This window comes from Macrobrachium nipponense, chromosome 33, assembly GCF_015104395.2.
Source record: "Macrobrachium nipponense isolate FS-2020 chromosome 33, ASM1510439v2, whole genome shotgun sequence".
In the NCBI taxonomy this organism is placed as follows: domain Eukaryota; kingdom Metazoa; phylum Arthropoda; class Malacostraca; order Decapoda; family Palaemonidae; genus Macrobrachium; species Macrobrachium nipponense.
The window spans coordinates 41,002,499-41,015,451 of record NC_087219.1 but is presented as its reverse complement, the minus strand read 5'-3'; the positions used below and the strand labels follow the sequence as shown (position 1 = coordinate 41,015,451).

The 12,953-nt window shown below is 37.3% G+C and overlaps 1 protein-coding gene across 1 annotated transcript in view; it reads left to right on the top strand.

The window, feature by feature from the left end:
• The window catches only part of LOC135203111 (uncharacterized), a 38,291-nt gene extending 27,362 nt beyond the window's left edge, over positions 1-10,929 (top strand). Inside the window, exons 2-8 of the mRNA XM_064232744.1 lie at positions 6,216-6,432; positions 7,146-7,228; positions 7,542-7,595; positions 8,812-8,859; positions 9,177-9,392; positions 9,552-9,663; positions 9,884-10,929. Coding sequence (XP_064088814.1) covers positions 6,216-6,432; positions 7,146-7,228; positions 7,542-7,595; positions 8,812-8,859; positions 9,177-9,392; positions 9,552-9,663; positions 9,884-10,516 — 1,363 coding nt within the window. The 3' untranslated portion in view covers positions 10,517-10,929. The remainder of the gene's footprint in view (positions 1-6,215; positions 6,433-7,145; positions 7,229-7,541; positions 7,596-8,811; positions 8,860-9,176; positions 9,393-9,551; positions 9,664-9,883) is intronic.
• Positions 10,930-12,953: the final 2,024 nt, after the last annotated feature.

Genomic DNA, 12,953 nt, shown 5'->3' with positions numbered 1-12,953 from the left:
TTTTTAAAAAAGCTGAACTAACGATGGGGCCACCGGTTGCGGGCCGACTGGATTGCCCGGTCTTATAGGTCAACCGGGTTCGGAAGAGTGACCCTGATCTCTTTCTCGGAGGGCCGGGTTCCAAGTTTTAGGGTGTCTCTCGTGGGGAGTAGTATTTGGCAATAAGGCCGCCGGACCCTATTGCATCAGTATCTCTCTCTCTCTCTCTCAGATAGATTATCGGTTAGTGTAAAGGCGACTTCTTATTTTCTGTTTGTAATCAACTGTCCTGAAAGAGAGAAATTCATTTCAACTCTCTCTCTCTCTCTCTCTCTCTCTCTCAGGCAGATTATATGTTCACGTACTAGTGACTTCCTATATTCTGTCTGTTAATCAACTATAACTATCCTGAAAGAGAGCTATTCATTTCAACTCTCTCTCTCTCTCTCTCTCTCTTTCGTAGAAACACTTTAGATGGATCTGAACATCAAAATCATTTCCATTAGTCTCTCCCACTCTGTCAAATATATGAATCCATCACTACCCACACCTTCCACCCCTCCCCCACCTCTTTCTCTCTTTCTCTCTCTCTCACTGATAGACGAACGTGTATCATTAGTAGCAGTGGATGAGGCAGGATAAAGCTTTGTAACAGCTCTTCAACTGCAGTAGCCGTACTCAAAGTAGTAGTAATCATAGTAATTTGTCTTTGTAAAGCCTCAATATTCATATTAGTAATGTGTCTTCTGATGCCTCAGCAGTAATAGCAGCGATAACAGTAATATATACGTGTTATGTTCCTACATTAATAGTGTAGTAGTGGAAGAATGAGAAGTCTATGGGAGCTGTTTTTACAACACCCCCTCTTAGTAGTATAGCAGTAATAATAGATGATTGTCAGTTGGAGTGGTCTTTGTAACAGCCCCTCTTACTTGGAGCGAGACGAATGACCCATAAAAAAACCGAGACATTTTCTTATAATGTCACTCGTTCAGGTTCATCAAAATAGCACTTGATCTTCTGGATTTTAGCGCTTGCTCTACATAGAAGACAAGTTGATCTAGGGAACGTCGTACATTATAGCCATATTTTACAATAATAATAATAATAATAATAATAATAATAATAATAATAATAATAATAATAATAATAACTAAAGTAGTAACGGATATCAAACTTCGTGGGACAACCTAACTTCTGAACAAGAAGTTTTCACAAACTTGATCAAACTCTACTGTTATGGTACTAGTACCATAACAACACGGCTTCATTTGGATCAGGCTATAATCTACAACAGCAACGAGTTATGGACAAAATTTTACAACAATGATGGATATATATCCGGAAAATTCACCTAGTCATTATCTCAATAGTTTGCCTAGTTCTTTTACCTTTTATAGAATATGTACATGTCTATCAATATACTCAGCCTCACCCATGCTCTATCCTAATTAGGCCTCTTGTGCTGCAATATATTATTCAATAAGATACGTTTGAGTAAAGTCGTATCTCCCAATAATAATATAATAACAATAATTGGCAACCGAAAAAACTACTTTCAGTAACGATTTCGTACTAATTTTCAAAGTACAGTTACAACAGTATATAGAAAATAATTTCCAAATGTCCCTTAAAAAAAGTCACATGACCTAACAAATTCACTTACAGATATAAACTACAATTAACAGAGAAACATCCCTCTTTCCACCACAAAAGTAACTATAAACATTCGGAAATCTAAAACTATAACTGCTTCGCAACTTCACTTTCATTCCTGCTGGTTACAACATAAAAAAAAAAAATCGATATTCCCAAATTGAAAAAAAAAAAAAATGATACAGATGACTGCCTTGAAACATCGTCCACCGGAATGTCTACAATTTTACATTAGACATTTACGTCAGCTCGGTGACCTAATTCCATGAGAGTACCTCTCATAAAATAAAATGCTACCACAGACCCGGTTACATGCTGCCAAACCCGCTATTCTACTAACCTTATAGTTTAAATTATTATTATTATTATTATTATTATTATTATTATTATTATTATTATTATTATTATTATTATTATTATATTACCAGTAGAAGTAGGAGTAGTGATTGAACAAAACTTATTTTGCAAAAGCAATAGGCCTACCTACCTATCGTTATCCTATTTTAACGTGTACCTGGAGGTGCTTTTGATATATATATATATATATATATATATATATATATATATATATATATATATATTCCTAAAGGGGTAGCTCCATAAAGTGCTAGCATACCGGTTTTCATAGTTTTTTTGGATGTGATCGCTAGACTCAATTCCCCTGTACACTTGTGTGAACCACCAGTCCACTAACAATCAGAAATCTACTTCACTGCACGAGGCTAGAGCCATTGCCATTTATTGGATCGTGCTTTAATCATTCTGCCTGAAACAGGGAATATATATATATATATATATATATATATATATATATATATATATATATACATATATATATATATATATATATATATATATAATATATATATATATATATATATATATATATATATATATATATATATATATATATATATATATATATATATAGATATATATATATAAAGAGCCCAATAGTAGCCATGTTGCTTACAGAAGTCGCGATCTGACTCGAGTAACACACTTTCTCTCTCTCTCTCTCTCTCTCTCTCTCTCTCTCTCTCTCTCTCTCGCTCTCTCTCTCTCTCTACATTTCAAAGTTACTACATATAAAAGGAATAGTGAATTATTATCTTAAAGCAAAAATGCAATTCGCGTAATGTTAAAAAAAAAAAAATCAGTCAAGCTGAGCTTATGCTTAGCAATGCCTAAGTAATATTAATCGTGTTTAGCAAGCTATCGTCCGTGAAGCAACAATAAATCAGTTGTTTATTTTTGTTCCATTTATTCGTTAATATTTTCAATTATTTGTTAAAACACATTATCATATCTACTAAGTTCGTCTACACAGAAAATAGCCGTAAATAAAAAGTATGATAAAGCGGTGTTCTGAAAATTGAAGTGCAACGGACTAAAATGGCGTGGCAGTAGCCTATATGCCACTAAACTCGACATTGCCGTCTGTTCGATGAATCCGTAAGTCCACACTAGTACCCTCATTACCCTCAACGCTTTACCACACTTACCTTGATGCACGTGCCTGCATACAATAATTTAAACCAACCAACCAAATCTAAACCGGGCAATCAACTTTGAACTCCCTAGTTTGGATAACTAGACCGATGATGTCTTTGGATCGTGGTATCACTCAAAGAGGAACTGGATTAGCAATCTATTTTAAATGTACAGAATTTTCACCCTTTCTCTCGCTCTGGAACTACAACATCCTCTCAGTTCCTATGCCTAACCTAAAGTTATATATTTACACTTTTACCGGGGAGAGTGAAATGGCTAAGATCGAAGGATGTGAGGTTAGGCTTTGTACAAAAGTACTCTTACTGCATTTGGGAAGATCGACTTGGTGCTGATTGCCAACGAAAATGTCTAAGAAAATATGGTACACTGAAATTTCCTTCGAGCTCATGGCACAAAAATAAATACTCTAAGAGGAGAGAGAGAGAAAATAAATACCCTTTTTCTGAAACTATGGGTATTATTATCACGAACGAATTCATCAACATTCTGCTGATCCAGTTCGTAACCCTACGAATATAAAGGTAGTAACTTTCTAACTGTATTCACCTGCGGCATACAAAAAGACACAGGAATTACAACACATTACAAGAAAACGGCAAAGGAATTACAAATACCTGTCTAGCACGAGGGAATTTGGCCAGGTCCCAAGACCGAACAGAAGAAAGTTCTAACCTAATCTAGCGAAGGCGGAAGACGAGGGCTCGGTGAATGCAGGCAAAAATGGTTACTTATGACTTGGGTTTGGAGTAATGTTACACCACAGGATTCACGTTATTTCCCAGCAAAGATTCACGAATCCAGACGTTCATTCTGCGACGGTTTCTTATGACAGCACTAGCCACTAAGGATACAAAGCTTCTACTTTTGTACAGCTCAAATCTATTGTAAACAAACTTGTCCGTTCGAGTGAAAACTCCCGCTAAAACCATCATTTAAACATCATTACGATTTATATCTTATGCCCTTAAAACGTTCAGAACGACATTATTTCACTCGCTTTGTAATTTACAACGAAATTCCTTATACAGAAATTGTGGCAGAAGAACCATCAGGCATAAAACAAAATGTAAAAGGAAAGTAAAAGTTAAACCGGTTTTCTTGCGTAACTGATAGCGCTGATTCTATAATCTAACATGATGAGTTTATAGTACAGAAGCAGAAGCCGTGCTTTATTCCTATATTTACATATATAATAATATATATATATATATATATATATATATATGTGTGTGTGTGTGTGTGTGTGTGTGTGTGTGTGTGTGTTGTTGTTGTTGTTTTGATTAAGCTGACCTTGTGTCAGCACGGGCTCTTGCTCACAGAGCAGCCCGTAAATGTATGTGTGTGTGCGTGTATGTATAAATGCCGTTTTCTTCTTAGAGAGGGTGGCACCAAAAGGTGTGTTTTAGATTCTAACCAGGCCTTAGAGATGAAGTTGATAGTCCTATATTCTACTTTTTTTACCCTCCACAGTCGACAAACTGTCAAGTACTAATGATTTAATGCTTTGGTCAAAAATTGTCAAAAATCAACCCACCGTCCATTCCCCATCCCCAACCATTACTTCCCCACCCTCCAAAAAACGAGGACTTGATCATAACAAAGAATGACGTGCTAATCCTCCTCTTGTTCTGAGAGTAAGCACAGAATGACTCGAGACTTTATGCTGAGTCATCATGCTGAGGTAGCCCATGGAATTTCCCTGGTGTGTTTACCACTTTCTAAAAATGTAGTTACTTCTTTGATATATTTCTCCATGACCTCATCGACACATGAGACCATAGAGACCTGGATGCGGTTTACTCTTTTTCAAAGGACATGGCTTAGAAAAAGAAAACTAGAACAAACGTTTCCGTCCGAAAGACCTTGTTATTAGGAAACTCATAAATGTTTGTTTGCAAGACGGCGAACGTTCTGTCAATCGTATTAACTAGCATTTCGCTGACGTTATTCGCGTCGGTTGTCGGTGAAAGCAGAGATCGAGGCCATGCTGGGTCAATGGAAGGAAAGTCTAGTCACGTGGGAAAGTTGAGAGAAAGTACAAACCTTTTCCTTTCTCTTTCCCTAATGTTTATTGATACCTTTACTTTGTTACATGGGCATTGCTATTTTTTCCCTGGTGTGGTTTGTCATTTGCTGTTCTGTTTTACTCGTGATTAGACTGTGGTTATACATTTGAAACCTTGCCAATTACTGCCTTAGTTTGAATGACTTCAAAAGCCACTGATGGAATCTAATCAATATTTTTCCATGTTCGGTTGGATATTAATGAATTTTTATTTTATTATTTGTTTTGTTGTATTATTTAATGGAGAAATTCAAACGAGCTCAATTAGACTTAGTAACCTTAGATTTTCAACCTTGGATATTTATCCCCACCTTTCTCCCTCCCACCAGAACTCTCTCTCTCTCTCTCTCTCTCTCTTGAAGGCAGCACGTGCTGTCATGACTACGTAAAGGTTCTTTCCCAACCCCACCCCAGTAGCTAACGCCTCCCCCCACCCCCCCCCACCCCCCATCCCTTCATATTACTCATCCATCGAGCATTGGCTGCATAAGCTGACTTCGTTGGTCATTCTGTTGTTCACTGCACTAAAACTATCAAGTCTTCTTATGCTATTTATTTCTTCAATTATTCCCATATTTATTTGTATTCTGAAGTAGATAATCTATCAATGATCGTTTTTTATGTCTAAAGGTATCCTACTCATTGCAAATAACACGATAGTCGAATTATAATTTCTTTTTATTATAATGAGGTATTTTTAATGCACGATTTTTTTTATTCTACTAAAATAAATCTCCATCTATATAATACCCCACGACCTGAGTTCTATATTCAAAGCTAACCATGTAATTTTTTCTAATGCATGGCTAGATAACATCCCCATATCCATAGCATAGGACTAAGGCAAGGTACTGAAACTTAGGCCTTTAGATCTAAGAAATCTTATTGTTTTATATTAACAAAGACATTCTTTGTTACGTACGATCTTTTAGATTGTAGGTTTATTGGAAAAATCAATATTTGTATCACATTGCTAACCAAATTCTCATATTTCCCACAGAATGAGACTAACGGTGAGGCATGAAACCCTAGGCCTATTGGCCCTATTGGTAGTGGTGGGCCTTACAACGGCGGCGCCCGTCCCATCCCCTTCCCCACAGCCTGCTGAGGACTCTCAGGAGAACTCAATCGAGGCCTACGAGGACGGCTTGCTGGTCTTCGTCCCTACCATCCCAGCTGATGACAAGGACAAGTCAGGGCATCAGCTCAAACGTGAGGTAAAGGAAAATACAGATTTACATAAAGTAAATGCATCTTGCCGCATCTTGTTAAAAAGCCTTGCACAACACTTGGACAGTCTGCATTTTGTGAATATAACTGTTAACTTAACGTAACCCAACATAGGAATCCTTCACCAACTGGATGTTCCACACTTGGACAACCACTACCAATTGTAACTACCAAATGCGGTTCGAACCTAAATAGCAAATATTAGTGTCAACATTGATGACCAGCCTGTCCATGTCCAGTGGTACAAGAATGCCTTTCATTTTGTTCCCTTTTTTATAACTGGTGCAAAGCTAAGTGACAAAATGCTAAAAGGCGTCCAGGAATTTTTCTAGTACGGGGCTCTGGGTTAGCCTCCATTCACTCCATCTTCTGTTATGTTCCATTTGTTCATATCTAATTCACTCACTCACTTCTTATTACCAGCCCTTCTCTTTTTACCAGTGAAGACCTAGAAACTAAAATGACCCAAGAAAAAGTCTCAAAACTCTGCCTACCACTTTTGCCCATAATTCATACTCTTACCTTCTGTTACTGCTTTCAGCTGAACACAACAAATCTTGCAAACTTGAATTTCAAGTCACTTGCCCCTTTGGCCTTGATCCATATGCATAGGGTCCATGCTCTGAAAAGAATAATGATAAAAGTACGCATAGCAAAAATGTTCACAACTGTTCAATTCTTTCTTCACTTCTTCACTCAGGTCGAGTACGAGCTCATTGCTATCCCAGGAGAGCTGCTACGAAGGGAGATTCGCCAGATTTCCCAGACCTATGGACCACCAAGGTAATGAAATGACACTTGTGATTTTTTTTTTCACAATGTCAAAACTTTTCACTATAATTTTTCTAGAATGTTTCTTTACACTTAACTAAAGCTAAAGGATTCAGGAGATTGTCAAGAAATTTTTTACTGAAATTTCTGTAAAACTATGAATTGTGGTAGGGAACATTCTCAGTACGTACTATTTATTCCACCTTATAACACCAGTAAAGTAGGGACTAATATCTCTGCAATCAAGCAGTCAAAGGATACTTATGTTATAAATGTGCAATATGTCTCATGACTGAATAACTAACTTTGGCACTTCCTTTCTCAGTGTCTCCACAAGCTATTCTGGCCCCACTGATAACACTCCCCTCGTTTTCTCAAGGTAAGTGCATTATCAAGTCAATGCTCCCTTATTTTCAAATATAGTTCCCAGTACCTTGTCAAAATGAATATGTTACATAGCTCGATCTCTCTTGATAAAAAGATTCTTGCATTTATGATTAATCATAGAAATTAACCAATATTAATCTTAAAGTATTTTTCTTATGATTTTTTTCTGTATCACTTACCAGACGAGCTTGAATATTCTTTTTACTGTAAATGCAAACTTAGTTGAGAAAATACAATGCTAAATATATTCATGAGTACCACCTATTAGAGCAGCTTCCTATTGACAATACTTGAGTATTTAAGTTTTATAGCAATTAATGATAAATCTTGTTTATCACAGTGACAATATCCACAAATAGTTTCAGGCACATGACTTCATAGTACAGTATTTGGTAAGACAGTCTGTTTCATATTTAAATTTGCCCCTTGTAGTACCTCATTGACAGGAAGGCTTCAAAGAATGCTGACAAATACTGACTCAGCATCTCAGTAAGCTGACAATCTACCTTACAAGGCTGACTCTCTATCTCTGAGTTTACAGCCTGCCTGAGAAAGTGGTCTCAGTAACTGAGTCAGGCGATGCTCTGCCTTAAGAAGCTGACAGAGCAAAACTAGATCACCACAGAATGTTGATTCAGGCACGGCTTATTGGCTTGACTAGTATGCACAGATACTGAAATGGGCCATCAGGAAGCCTAGACCTTAGTAGATTAAGTCTGTTTTACAGAGTCGTTTCAGAAACGTTTGGGCCACCGGGAGATAAGGTGACAGCATCCTAGGTTCCGAATCGGCTGACAGTGAAAATTGTGTGACGAAGTGAAGTTACAGTGACTGCTGTTTTACACGACAGTCTGATTATTCATTTTTTTAGTTTAATTATTGACTAAGATAGTGATAATACAGGTATAAGTTTAAAGACTTACAATAAACTACACTGACATAGTGATTTTTATGTTCCAGATAAGATTATTGTTATATTTCTAGATTTTGTTAAATAATTGATTTCACAGGTAGTATGAACATTCTTGATGTAGAAAGTATGATGTATTTGAATCAGTATTAGAAATATGGCACTAAATTTAAGCACCAAGTGACTGGAATATTATTTAACATTTGACTAGGATGTTATAAATTCTTGAATAAAACCATGGTAACAATAATGCTTCTTTAAAATTAATAGTTTTTTCTATGTTTTCTGCTCCTGCTAGTGACACAGTTCAAGATTTTGGAGAAGTGATCATTCCTAAGCCACCATCGTAAGTACTATCTGTCAGTTCCTAACTCTTTCTGTGAGTTGGCTTTTGTTTCTGTAGAGATTTTTAATCTTAAACTATCTCTGCAAGGTGAAAGTTCTCTTAGGAGTTGCAAGCTTGTAAGTAAATAGCTCTCCTTAAAACTTACCTTCCATCCAGAGATATGCCAAGAGACATTCCTTCACAGTTAGATCCCACTGTCTTTTTTAGTATTTTCTGTCATTTCATTTTTCCAAACAGTTCAAGTCTATAAAAGGGTACTGAATTGTTCAGTCATTTTTTATGAAACAGAATAATCTATCAAATGTTCTTTATTGCAGAACCACCGTACACAAGGAAGTCACCTTGCCCACAATCTCGGTATCTGCTGCTCCTGATTTCTCTTCTGTGATCAGCAATGTAGCCAATGCGGCTGGGCAAACCAGTCAATATGTTGGAACTGCTGGGCAGACTTTAGTTGAAGTAGGTCAAGCTGGAACACAGGTTCTTGGTCAAGTTGGTACTGCTGCTGCATCTGGTGGTATTCAGCTTGCAAGGTAAATCATGCCCTATCGTCTGGAGTGGCAAGAGTTTGACCATTAGTTCCCTTGTCACAAAACTCTGAGACATCTGAAATAGCTGATATTTTTCCGTTATCTCGAGTGGTTTTCATAGGTAAATGTAATGTGAACTAATCCTTCTGGAAATCTTTGCAGCTGGCTTGCAAGTCAGAAAGCCAAAGGACTTACCACTGCTACTCAAGTTGTAGGAGGTGGGTTGCAGTATGCCGGACAGTTGAGTGCAGGAGTTCTACGTGCTCTTTTGCAGGTGAGTTGAAATGCAGACTTTTATGAAAATAAGCGAGTTGCTATTGCTACTTTTACATAAGATGCTAATACCAGATATCTGAAAGTTATTGCATTTACATTCTCGAGGTAAAAGCAACTATTTCCTCGGTCATTTGTTTATTCTGCATACCCTAATTATTTGCTTAATTACGCTGACTGATCTTTGTTCATTTACATTATTCACTTGCCTATTTCCCCAGGTTCCAGCCATCAAGGCCCGTGTCCTGTCAGAAGTTATCGAAGCTGGACAACCTCTGGTTTACGCTGTCAGCGATGTCCTCTCAGAATCCTCCGATGACCTCGCCAACTTCTTTGAGGCGAAAACCTCCATTGTGCAAGAAGCTCTAGGCATCATCATCCGCCTCATTCAGGACACCCTCGCCTTGAAGGGTCGCATCATCTACTCCCTCAGCTCCAACGGCCTTGACATCGGTGCCACTGCTTTCAACGCCGGAGTGAGAATTGGAGGTGCTGCCGTAGAGTCGGCTACTGGCATCGCAGCAGCGCTTGGCAGCGGATTCTCTGACCTCATCAACGCTGGAAGGAGCGTCAGCCTGCCACCTCCTCCTTCCCTCCCCCCAATCACCCTGCCAAGTCTGCCAGCCATCAGCATTCCCTCCATTTCTATTCCTAATGTCGACTTGAGCGGACTTATTCCTCGTAAGCCCACCTTGAGTCCCCTTCCCCTCCCCGCCAAGCCCACCATCTCTGTGTCAACATCAACAGGGACTGTGGGCCCATCCATTGGCGTGTCCCAGCCTTCCTTCAGTGTAGGAGTGTCGAAGCCAGTCATTTCCACTCCCTCACAGACCTATGGAACTCCACTTCGTTAAATAGGATTAGTTCTTCGTCTAGCGATGTCATTTCATCCTTACAGACTTCAGTGCAAAGTCTCGTCTCTTCTTTGCAGATACAAGTCAACTTTTTTGACAGATGATAGTCATGTAGTATTTAATTTTGAGTAAGGTGTCTTTCCTCGTATCGTTTTACCTTTTTTGCTTCCTACGTCATACTTTCCTTCTATTCTCTACCATTATTTTCGTATTCTCTCAGAACAGATAACTTAATTAACAAAGCCAAGTTAATTTCAGCTTTCAGTTATTATGTTTTCTCAGGTTTTCTCATTTATACAGATTTCTCTAACAGTTTATATTCCATATCTCTCAGTTTTTCTATGCCAATAAATTAGTTTTGCTGAAATTTAACCTAAGGAAGCCTGACACAGCTTATGTATATATATATATATTTATATATTATATTATATATATAATATACTATAGATAATATATATAATATATATAAATATATATTATATATATATATATATATGTATATGTATATGTATGTATGTATATGTATTATTTTGCTTCAAATACTCATATTTACTTAAGAACATTCTCTCCTAGATTTTGTTATTTATTAAGTCTCTTTGTTGTTTATACAATGTATTCTTATTTCAAAATATGCCAAAAGTTGACAAAAATGACGTCACGACCTTTTCCGTTCTCCATTTATTTAATTGATCAGTCAACGATACTTTTTTTTCTTAAATGTTGATCAGTCGATTTAATGTTGAAAACTTACACTGGCGTCACAAAACTCCTGGTCATCGACATCGGCAATATCAATCAAAATGTTTCGCTAGGTCATGACTCCTGTTCTCTCTCTCTTTATTTTTTTTCTTTTGGTCAGTTCGATGTTTTCTTTCTTTGTCTGTTTTATTCCTTTGATTCAGTTTGTTTTGAATGTCTTTTTATACATATCCATGAAATCTTGTCTATTGATTATTCTGATTATTGATTATCTTTAGTGTTGTTCAGTGGTGGATGGTCAGGATTGATCAATTTCTTTTACAGTGGTAATCCGTCTTACAACTTGTTTTTATCTTGTGTTCAGATATTCATTCTTTTAACATAAAATAGTTTGCTCTTAGGGCCCCTTTGGTCAAATTAGTCTTAAGTTATCTCCTGAGCAAAAACGTTGACCAATGGTATTAATTTGTGAATAATGCAAGTTCTATACATATCGGTTTTCTCTAAACTAAGGTTAAAAAAAACATTATTGCAATCAAGCAAAATGTGGCCCTGAACTGAAGAACGGTTGCCACCAAACACTGAGTTGAAGAATCCTAGACCTCCCCAGTCAACGGTGTGTCTGTGTTACCTGTTTATAAGTCTCTACTTGTAATTATAAACTGTTATTTGCAGATGCAGTTTTCCTTTATCCTTGTTTAGTTTATCCTTGAAGTTGTGATCCTTCAAAAGTTCCTTTGAGAACTGTTGAAATATGCATCATTATTAGGACAGGTCAAGCTGTAACCCAAGTTGGGGCAGCAGAATACTTCTAGACTAAAGGCCCAGTAGGTAAAGTAGCTCTGTACAGAAAAGGAAAATGAGAGGTAAACAATAAACTATGAATATCCTTATCAGTACAGGGCAGAGTATCCCTTTGCTTTAACTGCTGTGACCTAAGACATGAAAATGCCAAATTTGGCTCAGATGCTTGTTAGATTTGAACGTACATATCAGCTCCTGGGCTTCATTAAATATCTTGTTGTCAGGTACCCCAGGTTTCTCTGAAGTATGTAGATACCTGATAAATCTTATACATAAATGGTTTTGCCTTGGTAACTCTATGATGCATTCCTCTGTCTCCCTTAATTTCTCATCACATATCCAAGCAACCTTAATATTTGAGCTCTTAATCTAGTTTTCAGCCTCTGGACTCAATAACACTCAGCAACTTCCTCAGTTATATTTATATGCTCTCCTCAACTCACTGCAGACATGGATCTCTGCATTTTGTGGTCCCACCTAAACAAAATCTGCACTTACTTAGATATTGCCAGTGTCCCCAGTGCATAGGGAGGAGCGGGGCTTCTAAAAGTGTTATCGATTTTTGCTCAGTCCTTAGACCAGCAATCTCTCTCCTCTTCAACATGGCTCTTGCTCTTCTTCTGTTTTACCACCATGCTAACGATGGCTTTTAAGTCCAGTATATCCTCAGTTAGTCTAAATTCATAGCTATTACATATTCAGTGTTAAATTTACACAAGCAAGAGTGCATGGTATAAAACTAAAGAGGTACTTGCTATGAAAAAGGTTAAGAGCTCCTGTTTTAGATTCTGACGGGAAGGAACGACCAAGATCAGTTTTGTTAGGGTTGACAGTCACCCATCTTTAGCTCTGCTTGATCCCAGAACCCTTTCATAAGAACTTGTTGAATTAGATTAGGCAGCCGGTCAAGACGAGCGGGACAAAGACGTTGTTT